Raw genomic sequence first — 24,256 nt, 5'->3', positions numbered from 1 at the left:
GAGGGTAGGACCCAGGCATCTCTGGTTTATAAAGATCTCCAGGTGATTCCAAGGTGCAGCAAGAGCTGAGCACCACAGCGTTAGCAGCTAATTATTTGCACTAGAAGTTCAATCCCTCATTTGGATGGCATCGCAAGGGGTCATCCACCAGCAGCACCATCACATCAAAGATTAGCCTTTTTCTCAGACTCCCTGCCTTCTCCCGAGGTTGGTGATGACACCTAAAAGTCTTTCCATTTGTCAGTCACAATTGCCTTTCCACTTATGGGAAATGCTGCCTGACTCTCCCCTCAGTCCTTCAGAATGGTTCCTACTATTGAATGATTCATCTCATACACACATACAACATGGGTCATTCTCTCACCACTTTCAGTTTTATTACCTCCACTTCCTTTTCTCACTCACTGGCATTTTCAACACTGTCACTTTTTTGACCTCATGGACCATATGGGGTTGATGCTGTTCTGGGCATTGGAACCTGAGCAGAAAGCTACAGTGTGGCTGAAACTAACCTGACATCCCAGAACTCTGCCATTCACTGGAGGTGGACAGAGCTGCTATCCTGCTTGCTCTAGAGGGTAGCTGTAAAAGTTGACGTGAGAAGTTGTAAAAGAGAAGAGCTTTGTGCTGCCTTTCCTTGAGAAGCAAAACTCAGAAGGTTATCCTGAAATTCCCAATGCACACTTTTTGATTAACAACAAATCTGCATGGTTGAGAAGAATAAAAACCTTTGCACGTTTCAGTTCTAAACTTTTGAATTATGTAAACCTTCTTACATGGGACATAAGTGAAAAAAATTCTACCGTGAAGCAAAATGCTTTTTATCCAACAATATTTATATGCAAAAGAAGCAGCATTCACTGTGAAGATATTCTCTCAAAGGGCAAGTAAGGTGTTGATTAAAGCTTCCCTAAAACATATACTATTTTGGACTACTAATGAATGGCTGACAAGATTAATCTACATTTTCACCGTGAAAACCATCCTCCCTCCAGGCACACACAACAACATCAGTGAATAAGTTCCTAGCACTAAAAAAAATGCGTTTGCTTGATAAAGTACTTCCTGTACTAGGTAAGACTTTGTTCATTACTTCAAAAAATGTTTTCAATGCTATCTCAGATTTTTTCTGCAAAACTGGCAATGGAAAACCCACAGACAATGAATTCAGAGTCTATGATGGAAAAAACAGATCTGATTTCCTTACAAATTATAAGATAAAATGTAGCAATAATTCACTCCAATAATTTTTATGGGAAAGATTAAAATTATTGACTTTCAAAATAAGGTCTCCACTAATATCCTAAGTTAATTTCAATCCTCTACCTAACAATTGGTACTTGAGAAGGAATTTTAGGATAATATTTAAAAGTTAATTAAAAACAGTGTAAGCATTCATGTCAGTCAAGCATGACCTCTGCTCTACAATGCATTTAAATGCAAGTCACCTTGACCTGTAACACAGCAATGTAAAAAATTTTGGTCAATATAAATCAAATGTACACTAATTTATTCAGCAGGTTTCCTGGCATCTGAATCAACATTAGAAATCTAACCAGTATTTGTTATTCTGCTATTGACAAAAGGAAGCATATTTAAATGATAACAAGTACTCATGGGTGTCATTTGGAAGTTAAATTGTTCCCCAAGGACAGCCTCCGTAAACATCTACATTTAAAGGTCATTTACCACCAAATTATGAACAACTGTTGCATTTATTAGTACAAGTTCAATAGTTTGGAAGCTGCAGCCATCAATTTTTACTGACAGTGAGATCTAATTGTTCACTAATAATAAACAAGGAAAACAGACCATTTCTATAAACTTTTATTCCCTGCACTATGCTCACTTTTTAAAAATGGAGGTACAAAAACCTTCCATAGGTATGTATTTGAAGAGAAAACTTTCCAACTTCGGGGAGAACTAAACCATAGTTTAAAATAAATATCAGATAATAAAATATAAAAGTTCGTTTTCTCATGTTATATTCATCTGAACAAAAACAGAAAGGAGGGGCTTCCGTGGTGGCGCAGTGGTTGAGAGTCTGCCTGTCGATGCAGGGGACACGGGTTCGTGCCCCGGTCTGGGAAGATCCCACATGCCGCGGAGCGGCTGGGCCCGTGAGCCATGGCTGCTGAGCCTGCGCGTCTGGAGCCTGTGCTCCGCAATGGGAGAGGCCACAGCAGTGAGAGGAGAAACAAAAAGGAGAAAAACACTACAATGTTTATATATGAATGAAGTGTCTAATTTTACTTTTAGAAGGAAGTGTGATGGTTAATTTTACCATGAGGTGCCCGGATATTCAGTTAAACATTATTCTGGGTGTTGCTGTGAGAGTTTTGAGATGAGATTAATATTTAAACTGGTAGAGTAAGTAAAGCAGGTTGCCCTCCATAACGTGGTGGGCCTCTTTGCATTCTGGATGCAACATATTCTGGTCCCTTTACCAAGTGACCTAAAAAGCTGCTAGTTTTGAGTGCACCCCAGAACAAGAGGAGGCTCTGTAATAGGTCCTGCTGCTGTTCAAGCTGCTCTGCCACTTGGGCCATGATGATCCAGCAGATCCAATGGTGCTAGAAGGGCAGTAGCACATGGGGATGGTGTTTGGAGCCTTCAGCAGGACCTTGCAGATGCATCACAGCGCAGGTCTTTAGGATTCTGGAGCAAAGCTCTGCCATCCTCTGTGGATACCTACTCTCCTTTTGAGGAACAGCTCTTGGCCTACTAATGGGCTTGAGTAGAGACTGAACACTTAGCCAGGGCCAAGTTACCATGCAACCTGAACGGTCCATCAGGAACTGGGTGCTATTTGGCTCACCAGGCTAAAAGTTGGGCATGCACAGCAATACTTCATCATTAAACAGGAGTGGTACGTATGTGATTGGGCCCAAGAAGGCTGTGAAGGCACAAGTAAGTTACTTGAAGAAGTGGCCCAAATGCCCATGGTTCCCACTCCTGCTACATTACCTTCTCTCTCCTAGCCTAACCTATGGCCATTTGGGGAATTCCCTATGATCAGGTGATAGAGGAAGAAAAGACCTCTGCCTGCTCTACAGATGGTTCGGTACCATAGGCAGGCACCACATGAAAGTGGACACCCCGTCAATACAGGCCCCTTTCAGGGACACCCTTGGAAAATAATGTTGAAAGGAAATCCTCCCTGTGGGCAAATTGTGAGCAATGCACCTGGTTGTTCACTTTGCTTGGAAGGAGAAATGGGCAGATGTGCTACCACATACCAATTCATAGGTTGTGAGCAATGATTTGGCCGGATGATCAGGGAACTGGAAAAAACATGATTGGAAAACAGTGACAAGGAAATCTGAGGAAGAGGTATGTGGACAGACCTCTCAGAATGGGCAGAAAACATGAAGATATTTGTGTCCTATGTGAATGCTCACCAAAGGGTGACCTCAGCAGAGGAAGATTTTAATAATCAAGTGAATAAGATGACCTGTTCTGTGGATACCAGTCAGCCTCCTTCCCCAGCCACCCCTGTCATCGCTCAATGAGCTCATGAACAAGGTGGTCAAGGTGGCAGGGATGGAGGTTATGCATGGGCTCAGCAACATGGCCTTCCACTCACCAAGGCTGACCTGGCTACAGCCACTGCTGAGTGCCAGCAGTAGAGACCAACACTGAGCTCTTAATATGGCACCATTCCCCAGGGTGATCAGCCAGCTTCCTGGTAGTAAGTTGATTACGTTGGACCACTTCCATCATGGAAGGGATAATGTTTTGTCCTTACTGAAATAGACCCTTACTCTGGATACAGATCTGCGTTCCATACATGCAATGCTTTGCCACGACTACCATCCATGGACTTATGGAATGAATACCTTATCCACCATCACGGCATTCCACAGCACAGCACTAATTCTGATCAAATAACTCATTTCACAGCAAATAAAGTGATGCAATGGGCCCATGATCGTGGAATTACTGGTATTACCATGTTCCCCACCATCCTGAAGCAGCTGGTTTGATAGAAGGTGGAATGGCCTTTTGCAGACTCAGTTACAGTCTCAGACACAGGGCAATACCTTGCAGGGTGGGACAGGGGTCTCTAGGAATGTGGATATGCTCTGAATCAGCATCCAATATAAGGTGCTGTTTCTCCCAAAGCCAGGATTCACAGACCCAGGAATAGAGAAGTGGAAATGGGAGTGACACAATTCACTGTTACCCCTAGGGACCCACTGGCAAAAATCTTGCTTCCTGTCCCCATGAATTTATGCTCGGCTGGCCTAGAAGTCTTAGCTCCAAAGGGGAAAAAAATGCTTCTACCAAGAGACACAACAATGATTCCATTGAACTAAAATTTAAGACTATCACCTGGCCACTTTGATCTCCTCGTGTCTCTAAGTAAGTATGTGCTGAGGGAGGTGCTGTGCCGGCTGGGGCGACTGATCCTGACTGCCAAGGGGAAACTGGACCACTACTCCACAATGGAGGTAAGGGAGAGTGTATCTGCAACACAGGAGATCCCTTAGGATGTCTCTTAATATTATGATGCCCTGTGATAAAAGTCAACAGAAAACTATAACAATCCAATTCAAGCAGAACTACTAACATCTCAGACCCTTTGGGAACGAAGGTTTGGGTCACTTCACTAGGTAAAGAACCAAGAGCAGCTAATGTACTTGCTGAAGGCAAGGAGAATATGGGACTGGGCAGTGAAAGGAGGGAGTTATAAACATCAGCTGCAAACTTGTGACCAGTTACAGAAATGAGAGCTGTAATCGTCATGAGTATTTCCTTCCGATTGTGTTATGAATATGTTTGTGTGCATATATAAATGTGTACATACATATATTAATATACAGAAAGCAAGTATCTTTGTTTTCTTCCCTCTTTTATCTCTTCATTGTGTAACATAAGATGTACTGACGGGCTTCCCTGGTGGCGCAGTGGTTGAGAGTCCGCCTGCCGATGCAGGGGACGCGGGTTCGTGCCCCGGTCCGGGAAGATCCCACATGCCGCGGAGCGGCTGGGCCCGTGAGCCATGACCGCTGAGCCTGCGCGTCCGGAGCCTGTGCTCCACAATGGGAGAGGCCGCAACAGTGAGAGGCCCACGTACCGCAAAAAAAAAAAAAAAAAAAAAAAAGATGTACTGACTTTCTACAGGAGTTTTTAAGTATAGTTAACTTCACATCATGGTATTTAAGTTTCAGGATGTCCTGACTCAAGGACCTTAACTCCTCTTCTGGGTAAGGGGTTAGAGTGTTTTAGTTGTATACAGGATAGTTGTATCATGTGAGGAAGAATTATGACCTTACTGAGATCTTTATTTGGAGATTAAGTATGGTTTAAGGAGATGCACATGGGTGCCAAGTTGGTAAGGGGTGGACTTGGAATGGTTAATTTTATATGTCAATTTGACTGACCCACAAGATGCCCAGATATCTGGTCAAACATTTCAAATTAAGCAGGTCCAAAAACAGGACTTCTGATCTTTTCCCCAAAATGTGCTCTACCCAAATTCATCCACATTTCAGTAAACAGTGCCACCATTCCTCCATCTGCTCAAGCTAAATATCTTGGAGTCATTCCGTTCCTCATTTTTTCTCACACTCCATATCTAATCCATCAGTGAATCCTGTCGGCTCCATCATCAAAATCTGTCCAGAATCCATCCATCTTCCACCACTTTCACCTACAGAGCTGTTCTAAGCCATCATCATCTTTTATGTAGGATATTACCATAGCTTCCTAACTGAGCTTCCAGCCTGCACCTGACCCTCCTATAGTTTATTTTCCACACTGAAATGAGACTGATTCTTTTCAAAGTTAACTCACATAACTAACATGTAAGGACGGGGATTTCCATCTGTTTTCTCTGCTACTGTGTCCTCAGCATCTAGAAGAGTGCCACTACACTGATCATGTGGTTAGTAATCAATACATACTTGGTGAATCAAATCATTCCTCTGCTTCCCTTCCCTCAGAGTAAAAGCCTTATCCCTCCTTCCCAGACCTACTGGCTATGCACTGCCCAAACCACCACCCCACCTCACATTATCTGCCCCCATCACACTACCTATGACCTCATCCCCTATTACCCCCTATTCTCTGACTCCAGTCCAACCTCACTGGACTCCTTTCTACATCTAAAACACACTGGGCACATTCCTATCTCATGCCTTTTATCAATCTTTTTCACTTTGCCTATCAAATTTTTTAAAAACTTGGTTTCAACTTTGCCCTTCCTTAATTACTAGTGATACTAGCTAGCTTGTCATATATTTTTGGTCATTTGTACCTCTGATATTTCTCTTCTCTTAAAAACAAACAAACAAACAAACAAACACTCTCATTACTTGTAGAGCTTCCAGGACAAAATTTTACCTGGGGATCTACAGTCCCACTAAACCACTCAACCCAACCTTCAAACTCCAGTCCCACCCCACCACCTACCCACTACCCAGACTTCTCACCCTTCCCAAGGCCCTTCCTTGAACCTGAAATCATCGTCCTCCCTTTCTCAAACTGGCAAACTGCCACTCATCCTTCCAGAACAAGCTCTCATGTCAGCTGCCCTGCACCCACAATACCAGTGCAATGCCTGCGAGAAAGGAGGCACATAATAATCACGAGAATGAATTGTTGCTCTACTGGGCTTGTGTAATTTTGAAAATAAGATTAAGTTCCACTGGCAAGGTGAAGAGAACAGGGAGGGTGTATAAGAGAGAGAAGCTCACGGTTTCTAAAACAATTTCTAAATTCCTAAATTTATCTAAACTCAAAGAACTAAGAAAAGGCAGATGGTGAAACTCAACCCACATATTGGTTCTTCCTTAGAATAAAAAATTTTAAGTGAAAACCTGAGTAATCTGTGTTTTTAATAAAAATCAACAAGAGGACAGCAGCATATTTAAAATACCCACAACACTCCCTTCAAAAAAGGGGGGAGCAACTAGAAGGGGGACACAGAATGTTTCAAATATGCCCAATCCAGTCATCAGAATTTAGCCAGCAAACTACATGGAATCTACATTCAGATACCACCATTCACCTATCAGATTGGCAAAAATCCAAAAGCCTGACAACATGCTCAACTGGCAAGCTTGTGAGGAAACCAGAGCTCTCATTAACTGCTATGGGAGTGCAAAATTGCACCATTCAAGGAAGGGAATTTGACAATGCCTGGCCAAATTAAATATGCATTTACCTTTTGATCTCGTAACCCACTGCTAGGAATCTATTTTAAAGATACACTGACAAAAATACAAAAAGACATATGGACAAGGCTATTGACTGCAGCCAACGATGGAGAGCAAAGAGCTATAGAAAAGAATGCAGCATCTCTGAGTATGCCCATGTAGTCATCTCCAGGATATACTGTTATGTAAAAAAAAAAGCAGGTGGAAGAAAATGTTTTAATGTATTACTGTTTAATCTAAGAAAAGGAGTAGAGGAACAAGCATATTTGTATTTGTGTATATATATTTGTAATATAAGGATAAACCATAACTTTTTTTCTTAATGGTCATTAATGGCAGAGGAAGGAAATGGTGAATAGGACATAAACAGAAGTTAGATTTCCACAGATAAACCTGATGCAGTAGATACTTTACACAAGTACAAAACAAAATTAATTTTTAAAAAATCCCTATGAATACAAAATAAAATGAGACTAGGTAGCTGGTTGGTGTTATCAGAGATGCAGATCCTGCGGATGTGGAGGGCCGATCACGGGACTCGAGCATCCTGGGATTTGGGTATGCAGAGCGGATCCTGGAACCAATCAATGGGCCACAGATAACGAGGGACAACTGTACTGAGATTTTCAGTGTAGGAGAAAGGAGACACAGTTGAAGACACAAGAAACTAAGAAAATAAATTCCTTCCTTGACCACAGAAAAGATCTAGAGACCTCCACAAATGCGGTCGTCCCTTGGAATCTGTGGGGGATGAGTTCCAGGAGCCCCAAACTCTGTGGATGCTCAAGTCCCTTACAAAAAAGGACACTGTACAGTAAATACAGTCCGCTCTCCATATCCGTGTGCTTGGCATCTGCCGATTCCATGAACTGCGAAAAGGTTTAGGTTGGTTGAATGGGTGTGAAACCCACAGATCCGGAAAGCTGACTGTATATACCCCATGCCCAGATCATGGTCTCTAACTCATTTCCCACTAAAGGTAACCAGACACAGCACCCAACCTGAAAAATCCAAACTTGAAAATGACCAAAGACGGGACAAAAAGTATATAAGAATGACAAAGGCAGTGGACTGAACTACATAAAACATGCTAATATACATAAATTCATAACAGTGCTAATTTTTAAAAAAAAGCCTCTATGATCACTTTTAGTTTGTGATCTTTGGAGGCAACCAATCCATAATGTTGACAAATAAATAATAAGAGAAAGAATCAAGCATTTATCCTGCTTTTCCTATAAAAACTAAGCTTCAGAGTAACTAATTTATGAGGCAAAGTTCCTTTTTTATACATGTATTCAAGCCAATAAATGAAGAGAGAATGATAAAATTAGTATATCAATGCTAAGCAACCACTAATGAATTAATAGATTCCTTATTAATTAACATTAATTAATACTAATTAATTCATATTGATTAATAGGCAATGCTCTTTGAGGGCTGCTAGCATCACAAATCAAATCTGAAAATGACCAAGCCTCTACGTTTTTACCACGTAAGGAACAGAAAAGTGTGTTAATATTTTTATATTACACATGACAAGGACGTAATCAGCAAAATCCAGTGTGGGAAACTATGAGACAAATGTCACAGTTTATACAACAACATAATTGTTAAAAAAAAAAAAAGCAAGGGAGAGAGGTAGAAGAAGAACCTATAGATTAAAAAAGATATAGTAAGCAATCACATTCTATAGACCTAGTTTCAATCCCAATTCAAACAAGCTGCATTAAAAAAAAAAGAACATGAATGGGAAAATTAAGGAAATGTAAAAATGGATTGATATTTACTATATTGATGAATTATGGCTTATTTTTAAATAATCTGCTAATGATACTGTGATTGTTTTTTAAAAGGGGAATCTTTATTTTTTACACATACAAACTGAAAATATTCACTGACAGGTCTGAGGTTTCCTTCAAAATGAAATCTTGGGGAGGCTGTGCAAGGAGCAGTGGGAAAGAGTAGGAGACAAAACTGGCCATGAGTTTATCATTTTTAAAGCTGAGTAAAGGGCTTCCCTGGTGGCGCAGTGGTTAAGAATCCACCTGCCAATGCAGGGGACACGGGTTCGATCCCTGGTCCGGGAAGATCCCACGTGCCTCGGAGCAACTAAGCCCGTGCGCCACAACTACTGAGCCTGTGCTCTAGAGCCCACAACTACTGAGCCCACTCGCCCCAGCTACTAAGCCCGCGCACCTAGAGCCCGTGCTCTGAAGCAAGAGAAGCCACCACAATGAGAAGCCTGCGTACAGCAACAAAGAGTAGCCCCTGCTCGCCACAACTAGAGAAAGCCAGCGCATCAACGAAGACCCAATGCAGCCAAAAATAAATAAATTTTTAAAAATTAAAAAAAAAAAAAAAGCTGAGTAAAAAGGTCACTATTCTCTCCAGTGCTGGAGATGTTGAAATTTTCCATAATAAGTGATTACTTTTTAAAGGGAGGGTGAGCAAGACAACAATTGAAAATTAAAATGGAACAGACAAATACAAAGCAAAATAACAGGAAATTGCATTAAAAACCTGAATGAGTACCTGGAAAACTAGCATAAGAATACAAGGTATGAACCCAAAGGTTCGCTTGTTTTGGAGAGATGCAGTGGGGGATGGAAGAGAATGGAGAAGGTGGGAAATATGTATCTCCATGCCCGCTATAATACATCCCAATCATTTATATAAACATACTAGTCTCTGTGATCTCGAAGGAAAAAAATATGTAGTAAATAGGGCTAGAAAACTAAACCTGAATTGAACTGACGAAAGTTGTAATAAGAATACAAGTTGGTTAAATGTAATCGTTGCTTCTGTAGTACTTCAAAGTCTCTGCAAAGAGTTTATCTTACATAGCACAAATATTTATCCTGGACTTTGGTTTACATTATTAATTCACGTTACAGAACTTAAAGAAGAAAAAGTAAACTTCAAGGCAGTCCCCACTTGAAATAATATGAATAAATCACGCACATAACTAGAGACACCCTTCCTTGCACTTTGTAAGGATTCTCTCACTTCATCCTTAAACCATCCTATAAGGTAGTTACAGGCAGGCCTCATTTTATTGCACTTCACTTTATTACACTTTGCAGATATTGCATTTCTTACAAATTGAAGGTTTGTGGCAACCCTACATGGAACAAGTCTATTAGCACCATTTTTCCAACCGCATTTGTTCACTTCATGTCTCTAATATTTTGGTAATTCTTGCGATATTTCCAACTTTTCCATTATTATTATGTTTGTTATGGTGATCTTGTGATTACTGATCTTTGATGTTACTATCGTAATTGTTTTGGGGCACCAGAAACTGTGTCCATATAAGACAGCAAATTTCATCAATAGATGTTGTGTGTGTTCTGACTGCTCCACAAACTGACCACTCACCATCTCTCTCCTTCTCCTTGGGCCTCCCTATTCCCTGAGACACAACAATATTGAAATTAGGCCAATTAATAACACTACATTGGCCTCTAAGTGTTCAAATGAAAGGAAGAGTCGCACATCTCTCACTTTAAATCAAAAACTAGAAATGATTAAGCTTAGTGAAGAAGGCATGCTGAAAGCCAAGATAAGCTAAAAGCTAGACCTCTTGCACCAAACAGTTAACCAAGTTGTGAATGGACAAGTTCTTGAAGGAAATTAAAAGTGCTACTGCAGTGAACACATGAATGGTAAAAAGTGAAACAGTCTTATTGCTGATATGGAGAAAGATTTAGTGGTCTGGATAGAAGATCAAACCAGCCACAACATTCTCTTAAGCCAAAGCCTAATTCAAACAAGTCCCTAACTCTCTTCAATTCTGTGAAGGCTGAGAGAGGTGAGGCAGCTGCAGAATAAAAGTCTGAAGCTAGCAGAGTTTGGTTCATGAGGTTTAAGGAAAGAAGCCATCTCCATAACATCAAAATGCAAGGTGAAGCAGCAAGTGGTGATGTAGAAATCTGTAACAAGTTATCCAGAAGATCTAGCTAAGATAATGAATGAAGGTGGCTATGCTACACAACAGATTTTCAATGTAGATGCAACAGCCTTTTCTTGGAAGATGTCATCTAGGACTTTTCATAGCTAGAGAAGTCAATGCCTGGCTTCAAAGGACAAGGTGACTCTCTTGTTAGGGGCTAATGCAGCTGGTGACTGAAGCTAAAGCCAGTGCTCATTCACCATTCCAAAAATCCTAGGGCCCTTAAGAATTATGCTAAACCTACTGTGCCTGTGCTCTCTAAATGGAACATCAAAGCCTAGATGACAGCACATCTGTTGACAACATGGCTTACTGAATATTTTAAGCCCACTGTTGAGACCTACTGCTCAGAAAAAAAAATTCCTTTCAAAATATGACTAGTCATTGACACTGCACCTAGTCACCCAAAAGCTCTGATGAAGATGTACAATGAGATTCATATTGTTTTCATGCCTGCTAAGACAACATCTGTCCATAGCCTGTGCCGTGGATTAAGGGGTAGTTTCAAAATTCAAGTCTTATTTCTTAAGAAATACATTTCAGAAGGCTATAGCTGCCACAGAGAGTGACTCCTCTGATGGATCAAGGCAAAGTAAATTGAAAACCTTCTGGAACGGATTCACCATTCTACATGCCATTAAGGACATTCATGATTCATGGGAAGAGGTCAAAATATCAACATTACCAGATGTTTGGAAGAAGTTGATTCCAACCCTTCATGGATGACTCTGAGAGGTCCAAGACTTCAGTGGAGGAGTTCACTGCAGATCTGTTAGAAACAGCAAGAGAACCAGAACTAGAAGTGGAGCCTGAAGATGCAACTGAATTGCTGCAATCTCATGATGAAACGTCAATGGATGAGGAGTTGCTTCTTATGAGCAAAGAAAGTGGTTTCTTGAGATGGAATCTACTGGTGAAGACTGCTGAAATGACAACAACGGATTTAGAATACAACATAAACTGAGATGATAAAGCAGCAACAGGGTGTGAGAGGACTGACTCCAATTTTGAAAGAAGTTCTGTGGGTAAAATGCTATCAAACAGCATTGCATGCTGCAGAGAAACCACTTATGAAAGGAAGAGTCCATCAGTGCAGCAAATTTCACTGTTGTCTTATTTTAAGAAATAGCCACAGCACCACAACCTTCGGCAACTATCACCCTGATCAGTCAGCAGACATCAACGTCAAGGCAAGATTCTCCGCCAGCATAAAGATTACAACTCACTGAAGGCTCTGATGATGGTTTGCATCTTTTAGCAATAAGGTTTTGTGTTTTTTTTTTTTGCGGTACGTGGGCCTCTCACTGTTGTGGCCTCTCCCGTTGCGGAGCACAGGCTCCGGACGCGCAGGCCCAGTGGCCATGGCTCACGGGCCCAGCCGCTCCGCGGCACGTGGGAGCTTCCCGGACCGGGACACGAACCCGCGTCCCCTGTATCGGCAGGCGGACTCTCAACCACTGTGCCACCAGGGAAGCCCCAATAAGGTATTTTTTAATTAAGCTATGTAAATGTTTTTTAGACATAATGAGACTGCTCACTTAATAGACTACAGTATAGTGTAAACATAACTTTTATAGCTCTGGGAAACCAAAAAATTTGTGTGACTCGCTTTATTGCAATAAGCAGTGGTCTGGAACTGAACTCGAAATATCTCTGAGGTATGTCTGTACTAGTATCCTCTTTTACAGAAGAGGAAAATAAGACACAGGAAGATTAAGTAGCTTGCCCAAAGTCTGGCTTCAGGCTAAATGCTGCAGGCAAGATTTGAGGCAGACAGCATGAGTCCATCCACAGCCTGTGTGAGGCTGTGTCAGCTTCTGTCATAAACTGGTATAATATTATAAATAGGGTTTTGCCAAGTGGCAAAACTTTCCAAGGAAGCATCTGAAATAATCAAAATTTGATTTAATCTGTACAGGTTCATATCTAATAACATGCCTGTCTCATTTTTGAGAGACAGTGTACTACAACTTGGACTACTTAGTATCACATAAAAGCAGATGAAACTAAATACAATGTGGTATCCTGGATGAGATCCTGGAACAGAAAAAGCACGTTAGTGGAAAAATTGGTGAAATCCAAAAAGTCTGGAGCTTAGTTAATAACAAGTTACCAATGCTAGTTTCCTTATTTTGATGTTACCATGGTAATGCATGATGGTAACAGCGGAACTGGGTGAGGGGTATACAGAACAGTTGGTACTAATTTTGCAACTTTTCTGCAAATCTAAAATTATTTTAAAATCAAAAGTTTATTTTAAAAGAATAGATCAATTTCTAAGCACCGTATCTGCAAAATTCAATCCTCTTGTAAAATTTTTGATTTTCAAGTGAATGTAGCATTCTGTTTGTTAATGTTCAAGAATATTTTCAAGCTGTATTTCTTGTCTTTAAGGGTAAGGAACATATCTTACACATGCTTGACTTAATCACTCAACACACGTTTAATGTTCGCCTATGCTGGGAGTTTACCACGTGTGAGGCACTGTGCCAGCTATGTCCTTGTCACACAAAGGCCTCCTGCATCATAGATGCTTATAAACGGTGACTGGAAGATAATCGTTGTGGGCACTGTGGTCTTGCTATCCTTCTGAACTTCTCCCGCTGCGGTGTCTACAGGGTTAGGTGGCAGGAATGGACTGACCTCATTCCTAGCTCCAGGGATGCACCCTAACTATTTTCCCTCCATCTGGTTAACTTATCCTTGCCACAGTGATTACACGAATCATGGTGAAGGCAGCCAATCAGCACACAGAATTCCTCTGGCAACTGCATTGGTTGAGAAACTAACTAGGGATAATGAGATATGAAGGAAGAAAAGTGCCCTTGCTCTGAAGAAACACTCTCTCTTCCTCTGGATTTTGTAGAATATGATTTTTTTTTTTTAATCTGCAATATGTTACCATTTTGTCACCAGGTGGAAGCTACTCTGAGGATGAAAGTAAACAGAGAGTGGAAGTGGCCAGGCCCCCTTGATCTTACATGTCATTCTCACAAATATAAAATGGCAATAACAATATTTCCCACAGACCACTGTTAATTCCAAGGCAATATGAGCACTATGGTTATGTTAAAAACAACAAAAACAACTAAGAATTGGAATGATATTAAGGTTTTGCTAACCTTGTGGTAGTATTTACATTTTGGTTATGTTTCTTTAAAAGGTCTTTGCCTGTCAGATATTCACAGTAAAATATTTACAGGTGAAATTTTATTTTGGATTTGCTATAAAATACTCCAGAATTTTTTTTTTTAATGGAAGAATGAAGGGTGGTGAACAAAATAAGTACTGTAAAATACTGAAGGTGAGTAATGGGTAAATGGTGGTTCATTATATTGTTCTATTTGTGTATTTTAATCCAGAAAATATTAAACTGATAATTATCCCTGCATATATCTCAATATTATGATCGTGTATATATGGAGCTGCCTTATCTATTGAAAAGCATAATATAAAGTAAATCAGTGAAAGAGTCCAGATCTCAAGAAAAAGATATATTTATATAAACACAACACACTCAGTCACACACATACAGTTAAAATGGACTTGAAGGGCTTCCGTGGTGGTGCAGTGGTTGAGAGTCCGCCTGCCGATGCAGGGGACACGGGTTCGTGACCCGGTCCGGGAAGATCCCACATGCCGCGGAGCGGCTGGGCCCGCGAGCCATGGCCGCTGAGCCTGCGCATCCGGAGCCTGTGCTCCACAACGGAAGAGGCCACAGCAGTGAGAGGCCCGCGTACCGCAAAAAAAAAAAAAAAAAAAACCAAAAAAACAATGGACTTGAAAATCTATCTAATTGAATGCCTCGATTTTTACAGCTATGGAAAATGAAATCTAATACCGTCAAACTTTTATGGTGTTACATGAATGGTAATTCTAGTTTTCTTTTGTTTTTACCAACCATGTTATCTGAAAATGGAAAATATAAATACTAACCTATACTGGCACCCAGGACCTGCTTCCTTTCATATCCAGTGGACTGTTCTCCATCCTCACCTGACAAGGCCAGTGAGCCATATCTAGCATTTTCCTTCTTATGAAGCACCTACTGTTCTTTCTCTTCCTGCCTCACACCCCTCACCCAGACCTCTCTATGTATCCTGAACTCCAAAATGAAATAGACTCATCTGCCACAAAAAACTCAGCAGGCCCCCAAATGAAACTGCCCACATGTCAGTTCTTTTTTTGGTCACTGGCACCCAATACTCGCGGGAGTCACCCTGCTGCCTCACATCTGGTCACCAGACCCTGGACGTTCCTGTAAGTCCTCCCCTTTCTTTTCCCCGTTGCCTTAGTTCAGCCCTCATCCTCTCCTTTCTGGTCATTTTGCATCTCCTACATGATTAATGCTCCAGGGTCATCTTTCTAAATGCAAAGCTAATCATGTTACTTCCTTCCTTAAAACTCCAGCGACTTCCCACTGTCTGAAGCTGAAGTCCACACCCCTTTATAGCTCTCAAGGCTAGCCATCTGGTCTCTCCACACCTCTCTCTGTTGGGAATCACTGCACAACCCCAGTCCAACTCACTGAGCTGCTTCACGCCTCAGGATCACTGTGCTTCTGACTTTCTTCTCCTATTAGAAGACTCATTCATTATTTATTCAGCACACATGTAGTGAATTTTCACTATGTGATAAGCCCTGTACAAGGATACAGCAGTGGAGAGTGACACTGTCCTACCCTCAAGGAGCTTACAGACTAGCAGGGAAACAGATATCAAACAAATACACTATGGAGGGTAGGAGTAGGGTGGGAAGGGTTCACCTGCATTTTGTTACAATATCCTTTCCTGCTTCTTTGTAAACTAAAATGATCTAGAAGTGGCCCTTTTTTTGTTTGGTGTGGTTTGTTTTTTGGTGAATCTGGGAGTTTAACATGCCTTTTTCCTGAGATGAAATTTTGCCCCACACTTCCTCTTTCTGTAATTCACAATCCCAGCAAAATTCTCATCAGATTTCAAATGTCAGCATTCCTGAGCACCCCTCCTCCCCCCCCCACCCCCACCCAGAGCACACCACCCTAAGGCAGAGCTGAACAGCCCTGTTCCTCCTCAGGACTCCAGCTGACATTAGAGCGCTCTAACCCTTCCCCACCTGACCCCTGCTACATGGGCTGAGAGTCCCTAAGGACAGCAACAACATCCTTCCACCTTTCAATTCCCCACCTAACACAGTGCAGGCCCACGGTAAATGTTTAAATGTTCAAAGGGCAAACATTCACTCTTTAAAGGTAAATTACTTCATACATAAAGCATAACTTCGTATAAGCTTTTTGAATAACAATTGAGCAATACTGATAAAAACTTAGAAGGCCCAGAAGTACCACTTCTAGTTAATGTTCTACAGAAATCCTAGTAGTAGGCATAAAAAGCACGTACAGGGATATCTTATTTCAACATTTGGCATAGTTGCCAAAAACTAGAAGCAAATGTCAATGGCCACCAACAGAGATCTGTGTAAACAAATTACGGTGCATTCCTTCTGCAGAAGATCCCTTTGCTACCAGTAAGGAGGAGACAGACCTATCCGTATTGGCACAGAAAGATATCCAGAAGCTGTACAATGACAGTTATAGTGAAATCCTGCTATTTATTCTAAAAAAAGAAACAAACATGTTTTCATAGCATAGGGGGGAAAGTCTCTAAGAAAGCACCCCTATGCGTTATCCCTAAGGGCATGGGACAAGAAGGAGGAAAAATCATCCTGTACTTTAAATTTCCTATCACTGAATTTGTTAGAATGCAGTTTAATATTTCTTAAGTTTGAAACACAATCACTAAAGTAAAAAGGTACTTTTTTACACTAAAGTATACATTATTTTACCAGTTTCTTATTTAGGGAACTGAGATGATATTTTTAAATTCTGGGTTTTTCTAAAAAGATGAAATATTATTCGATGCTACCTTCCCAGCACCCGGAATACAGACACATAGCAGGCACTCAGTTAATGTTTGCTGAATGAATAAACTGCTGTACAATTCCAAAACTGCTGGCCAAGGGTAGAAAGTATCTGCTTCACAAACTCACAAAGGAAAAAAATCACTCGCAGAAGTATCTTAACAAATGGTTACCAACCTACATAAATCAGGATTTTTTTTTAAGTAAATTTTCAAAAAGCACACAAACTCTCCTCACATAAGCAATCTTCTACCTACCAAGTTTACCAAGAAAAAGCCTCCTTCCAAATCAGTTTAATTCAAAACCTGGAGTGTGGCATATGGCTGGCCATAACACAAGTAATAGGAAGAAACAGGAAAACTTGGGTTAAAACACAGGCACTCTAATAGAAAAAACCAACCATTCTGATCCACCGAAGTGCTTATTTGGGGAGGTAATTAACTTTTTGCTTGGATTGCTGAGACCAAGGCCCCTGACAAGCAGCCTGTTTATCTCCAGGTGCTAAAAGAATGCCCTAAAGATGGAAAGCCCTCCATGACTGTTGATGCTGATGGGAGAGGTGAGACACCTGAAAGAAGGAAAGCCAGCCAGAGTTTTAGGCTTCAGGAAAAAGACTTGAATAGGTTCAAATTTAAGTTCATTCCTCCACCCCTTTTTTTGAAGTAAGATACAGTATATTTAATCAATTTCATAACTCATTTATTTATCTAAATAACAGCCAGGGAGCTCAGCTCTTCCTTGGTTGAAGTCCCCCCCTCCCCCCAAGGGAAGGCACTTTGAGAACTTGTTTTGGGATACGTGGACCCAGTAGTCTACTTAATTCTAGAAACCCACATACCCCTTGGATTTTTTTTTCCATCACTACTCTTAATTCTAAAAATTCCTTTGAGAGGGTGATTTAATCCTCGTTATGAAAACACAAGGTTCCAAATAAGTTGTCACCAAAACCCAATAATCTTTAGAGAAAAGATTAAAATACTTCTCTGCCAAACTAATGTAACTGGAGTTTAGCAAGTGGGTGAATTAAATAACAAGTGAATAAGTGAATAAAATAACAATCCTTTAGAGTGCCCTGTGCAATTTTCCCCAAAGCCTACCTGTTCTTTAAATGGAAATAAGACTTTCCAAGGTCTATCCCAGGCTGAGGCATTTCTCCCTCTAGCAATGACTGTCTAGATGAAGATGTCTAAGTTCGCTGGGAAATCAACTACCTACAGTTCATTTACTAAACTTATTACCCAAAGGTTCCAGGCCCTGGTCTCTGCCCTCCCTGCCACTCCTCCACTCTTGAAAGCAGGGATCCTGTTTCTCATTCTTCAGAGACCACAGTCCTAGGTATGGAACAGGTGCTCAGTGAGTACCTGATTTTTGCCATTTCATGGCACTGCATAACGAGAAAAAACAACAAAACTTCGGGAATCATCTAAAAGCAACACGTGTTTGCTTTGGCTAATAAATTCTACAAATGATGATTTTTTTTTAATTAGCGTATTTTCCATCTGAATGAATCCCTACGTAACTTGTAAACCAACATCAACCCGCCCGCAAAGACACTTCTGTCTGGACAGAGGAGCAGCTGTGCCAGAAACGAACGCAGCCCATCCCGGGCTCCAGAGGGCTGGCGGCGGGGAGAATGGCGAGCGCCGCGTCCGAGGACACGACTCCCGGCGCTCCTAACCAGAGGCCGGGAGCCGGGCAGGGAGGGGGAAGGGACCAAACCGGGGCACCCCGAGCGCCCGCCGCCGCCGCCGCGCCAGGGAGGGGGCTCCTGTTTCCTTGACAACCACGCCGGGGCGCAGCCTTCCCAGTGGGCCCGGGGAGGGGAGGGAAAGGGAGGGGAGCGAAGGGACCCCACCCCTCAACCCCGCGCAGGGGCGGCGGCTGCCGGAGGAACCTTCCGGACTCAGCAGCCGCAGGCCTGGCTCGCGGGGCCCTGTCCCGCCGCGGCCGGCGCCTACCGTGTATCCCCGCTCCAGGTCACTCTCCTCGTAGCGAAAGGACGGGATGTAGACCTCCATGGTCGCGCCAGCCGGCCAAGCGGAGGGCGAGCGCGGGGCGGGCTCACGGCCGCGGCCGCCGCCCCGCCCCCGGCCCAGCCGCTCCACCTCCCTTCCCGGAGCCCACGGGACCCAGAGAGTGCGCGGAGCGGGCCAGGGGCGGGAGCCCGAGGGCCGGCAGCCGAGGGCGTGGGGACTCTGTAGTCCGTCGCTCTCTGGGCGGGCCCGGGGCCGGAGCCAGGGGCCGGGAGCCGAGGGTGTGTGGCTCTGGGCTCCTGGGTTTCAGGCCCAAAGGGCGGCAGAGATCAGCTGGGCCCGGAGGAGGCGGGGCCTGGAAACCTGTGAGTCTGCAGAAAAGGGGTGTGCGCGCCACCGCGCCGGGGACAGGGCCGCACCCCGACGCTCCCTGCCCTTGAGTTTCGAGCGTGCGCTGGGCTTGCAATTTGCAAGACACCACCCTTAACAGATCGCCAGACAGCAAGGAGTAGAAAAGCATGGAGCCTCTTCATTTTGCTTTTTGTTGGTTGAATTTTCGCCTTAACACTCGGCTGGCACGAACAGCAGCGAACCCTGCACTACTTCTACCAAGACTTAACTGTTTCCCTTCGATTCCAGGGTGAGCGTATCCTTCTGAGTTAGCCGTCGAACTTGGGAATGATGCTATAATACAGAGCCCTAAAGTCGGTTGCTCACTGAGACACACATTCCGATGCTCCAGTTCTAAAATCCTGCCTGTATAGGGCTTTTTAACTATAAGAGAAAAATAGAAGACGTGGGGGGGGGGCGGGGGAAAGAAAGAAAGAAGAAAGAAAGGTGAGGGCTGGAATCTGCCCCTCAGGCCAGAACATAATAACCTGAAAATACCTAAAAGATGAAGTGTTCCAATGAGGAAATTTGGTTATCAGATTACATTTGCAAACTCCGAGTTTCTTCCTTAGGTTAGAGCACAGGGCAGAATAGAAACTTGAAGGTGACTTGTATAGCAAGTTTCTTGGGCTGCAAGTAAACAGCTGTGAGTAGTCAGTTTGCCCTTGAGGCCAGGGGGCATTTCAACTTGAAACTCTGAAGTTTATGATGAGACCTTAGTCATGCAAAAGAGGAATAATCAGGCCCTTTGCTTTAAGAACTTGCCTGATGTGGACCCTGCAAAGCCCTCTACAGTAGCCTCAGGTGAAGACGCCACCTTTTCACCACACATTTGCAGCTCCAGGATGTGTCCGCCTGTCAGAACGCCATGCCTCAGAATAGGCTGTCTCTTTTCTTCCACTGGCCAGCACCTCCAGATGTAACCAAACAGCTCTGTGGGCTCCATGCTGTCTCAGTTCCGAGCCTGGCTTGTAAGTTCCCTTAAACCTCTGGTGACTATCACACGGTATTGTGCCATGTATTTATCTGCCTCACCCCTAGATTCTACAGAAAGTACTTAAAAAAAATTATCTTTTATCCTCTTCTTGGCATATTGCCAGGCACATTTTTTGTTAAAGCTTTATATAAGCATTTACTCATCTTTACAAAACCAGCAGGTACCATGCCAGATGTTATTACATCCCATGTCTCATTTAAGCTTCATAACAACCCCATGAGGAAGTGTTATGTACAGTAGGGCTTTCAGGGACTAAGAAGTAGTGTTCCTGTGGCAGAAGACCCCCCAAACAATTTCAGGATTGGTGGAAACAGGTTATTAAGGGCTCAGTGTATAATGTAAACCAGGATTATGTAATCATAAAATCCTTGAGCTACAGATTGCTGATCAAGCTTTTAATATGCTTTTTATACGATCCTTCCACAACAGCCTGCTAGTAGCCTGCCATATATATTTTTGTCTGGCTTGGCTCACCTATTTACCCATTGGATTTAAGAGTCAGAAATGTATGGGTCCAAGAAGATGTGACAGGTGGTCCAAATGAATCCATTTTTTTTTCTTCCTTTTTTGCTGTCTTCTACTAATAGCTGAGTAATTTTGCCTGGCTGAAAATATATACAAGCTCTCAATATGTGGGTGTGTTCTTGAGGGTCTATCAGCGCAGCTATAATTGTTATAATTTGTTATTTCATATGGCGTAATTAAAGCTCAGAGAGGATAAATAGCTATGAAATTACTAGCTAATAATTAGAAGAGCTAAATTTCTAATCAAGTTCTGTGGGTAACCACTGTAAAGGAAAGAAGAGAATAGCACTAAAGTAAGAGAACATGGCAAATGTATTATTGTGATGTTCTTACATATCTTTTAGTATGGCTCTATAATCTGTGACAGGTGAACAAAATATCTTCTCAGAACATTAATAAAAATACATGGCAAGTACACATGTAAGAAGTTGAACAGTTAGTATCTGTTAATAAAGGCCAGAAAATTACATAAGAAAAATAACAAAATTCTGCTGGAATCTGGGTATGAAATCCCTACACTAAAAATACCACATTTATCTAGTATTGGGCAGAAGTATATTTCAGCAAACTTAATGATAAACTGCTTTAAATACCAACTTATATTAGAAGTCTTGACCAAAATCTATCTAGAATATATTACATATTCAACATTCAGTTATAAGACTAACATATCATGACCAAACAAGATTTATCCCAGTAATATAGATAGTTAAACATTAGGAAATCTGTTGCCATATTTCTCACCATTGTCGGATTAGAAAAGAACCAAAATAAATGAGTATGAAAATAAATTTTGACTAATACTAAACTTTCTGTGGGTTCTTTGTATGGAAATATGTTAATATAAATGTTTCAGACATTACATGAAATTTCTAAAACTCTTACATGTTCTAGTATAATGTTATAAGTCATAATTCTAGTTATTACTTTAAAATGTATATCTCAGAAATAACTACATTTCATTGTCAATTGCATTATTATGAACTTTCATCAAATCTTTAACCGTGGTCATTTTTAAGTCTTTTGTCATTTACAGACAGTTCTGGGTGTACTCTGATGCTTTTGCAAAAATGTTCCTATAAAAGGGTTTCATCTTCAAGGAATTCATGGAAAAGACTCTGACAAGTACTGGTTTCTGGTTTCTGACTATACTGCTGAACTGAATGAATAAGCATTTTCAGAACTCTAATGGAAAACTGATGAATTCATAAAAGTGCTAACAAAAGATAAAGATGAAAAAAATTAATTACATGGGACTGAGAGAACTGATGAGGATAATTATAATTTTTGTGACTTTCTGTTTGAATAAAAAATAATAAAATTGTTTTTAAAATGAAAATAAAATTTGAAACAACATTAATAAATCAGTACACCTCTTCCTAATAATTCTTAACAGGCTGGAAATAACAAGAACCATCTTTAGCTTGATACAGGTTACCACAACCCTATAGCAAATATCCTATTCAACATCATATAAGGAAGCATAAGAATAGTGTCAATAACTTTATCACAAGTATTGTTTGACATTATGCTGGAGGCCTTAGCCAATGCAATAAGACAAGTAAAATAAATAAGATGTATAGATATTGGATAGGAAGATATAAAACTAAGGTTACTTGTAGATGAAATGATCTACATAGAACAGAATCAACTAACAACTTATTAGAACTAATAAAAGTGTTTCATAAGGTGCCAGATATTAAATCATCATATACAAATCAATAGATTTCATATTCAATAGCTTGCTTACACAACAACATTAACCAATTAGAAAATAACAGGGAAAACCAAAAGACTTCATTAACGACGCATTAAAAACTTATAAAATTTCTAAAGATAAACTTAACAAATGTGCAAGACCCATATGAAGAAAACTAAAAAAACATTAAAGGACACAAAAGAAAATCTGAAAATAGTTTTATCATGTTTCTGAATGGGAAGGATCAATATTTTTTTGATTTTCTTGGGTAGGTAAGTTTTCACCAAAACAAGTTATAAAGTTAATACAATCAAATGCCCAACCAGCTAAGAAACGTGACAAGATTGTCTGAAAAATGAATAGCCAGGGTAGGTTTGAACAAAAAAAAAAAGAGAGAGAGGATAAGTTAATCTACAGGATGTTAAAACATACTATAAAGCCATAGTATTTAAACCAGTATAATCCTGGAGCAAAATTAGACAAATGATGAAGGGAACCAAATAGCTCAGAAATAAATCCCTTAATAGATGGGAACATAATATGAAACAACAATGGTATTTCAAAGCTGTGAGGGTAAAAAAATAAACTTCAATAAATAGCTGAATGTTCAAATAGTTTTAATCAGTATTTAAATAGTAAAGTTTTAATAAATGTTAAAAATAGTATAAATAATGGTGTAATGAATAGTTTATGGATAACTGGCTCTCCATCTGAAAGAAAAGTAAAATTCATTTTTAAAGTGAATTCCACGTATAGTAAAAAGCTCTAGGAAGAAATAGAGCTACAAAACCTTAAAGCAGACAAAGTCTTATTACAAAAATCAAATGTCAAAGACATTAGGGAAAAGATTATACTATATTAGAGTAGATAAAGATTTAAAATTAATGTAAACCAAAGACCATAAAGTTTAAAAAACATTCAATAAACTGAAAAAATAAATGCAACACATATGACAAAGCATTAATGTATATTTTATATGTAAAGAATACATAATGTTCTTAATGGCACAATCAAAAATGGACACAGTGTGAACACGCAATTCCCAAAAGCATGCAAGTGGACAAAAAAAAGAAAAAGAAAAAAAATCTGTATGAGTTATCTATTATCAAGTAAAAAATTACCCCCAAATTTTAGCTGCTTAAAGCAATATGTACTTATTACAGAGTTTCTGTTGGTCAGGAATCTGGGAGCAGTTTAAGTTGCAGACGAGATATACACCAAGGCTACATCTCAAGACTCTACTGGACTGCAGGATCCACTCACATGCCTGGTAAGTTAATGTTGACTGTTGGCAGGAAGCTTCAGTTCCTGGCCACTTGGACCTCTCCATAGAGACATCGAGGCTTCCTCCAAAGCAAAAAAATCCAAAAGAGCTCAGGGCAGAAAGTACACCTACCCTAAGAATTCACACTCCATCATTTCTGCAATATCCTGCTGGTTACAAAGGTTAGCCTATTTAGTGTGAAAGCCACTATACAATGGTTTGAGTCTCAGGAGGCAAGAATTAATCGGGACTATTGTGGAGGGTAGCTAACACATAACCATGAGCAGAGAAACAAATTCTACCATATTATGGGTAAAAATATTTTGGTGTACCTACACTACGAATATTATGTTGCACTTTAAAAAAAACCTAATGTTAGGATTTATGGGTTA

At 40.9% G+C, this 24,256-nt stretch overlaps 1 protein-coding gene across 3 annotated transcripts in view; it reads right to left on the bottom strand.

Moving 5' to 3' along the window:
* The window catches only part of SNX24 (sorting nexin 24), a 163,628-nt gene extending 144,301 nt beyond the window's left edge, over nt 1-19,327 (bottom strand). For 2 of the 3 annotated variants that reach the window (XM_089909231.1, XM_022588672.3), the window contains exon 1: nt 18,975-19,327. In XM_089909231.1, the coding sequence (XP_089765357.1) occupies nt 18,975-19,034 (60 nt within the window). In that variant the 5' untranslated portion in view covers nt 19,035-19,327. Of the gene's footprint in view, nt 1-11,803; nt 12,042-18,974 lie in introns of all 3 variants that reach the window. The other variant, XM_089909230.1, reaches the window with a different exon arrangement.
* Between the last annotated feature and the right edge of the window lie 4,929 nt (nt 19,328-24,256).

This window comes from Delphinapterus leucas, chromosome 3 (genome assembly GCF_059928025.1).
Source record: "Delphinapterus leucas isolate spDelLeu-1000000601 "Yukka" chromosome 3, BTC_Dleu_Yukka2, whole genome shotgun sequence".
In the NCBI taxonomy this organism is placed as follows: Eukaryota; Metazoa; Chordata; class Mammalia; order Artiodactyla; family Monodontidae; genus Delphinapterus; species Delphinapterus leucas.
The sequence above is the reverse complement of the archived record's forward strand: the minus strand, read 5'-3'. Positions and strand labels throughout refer to the sequence as shown.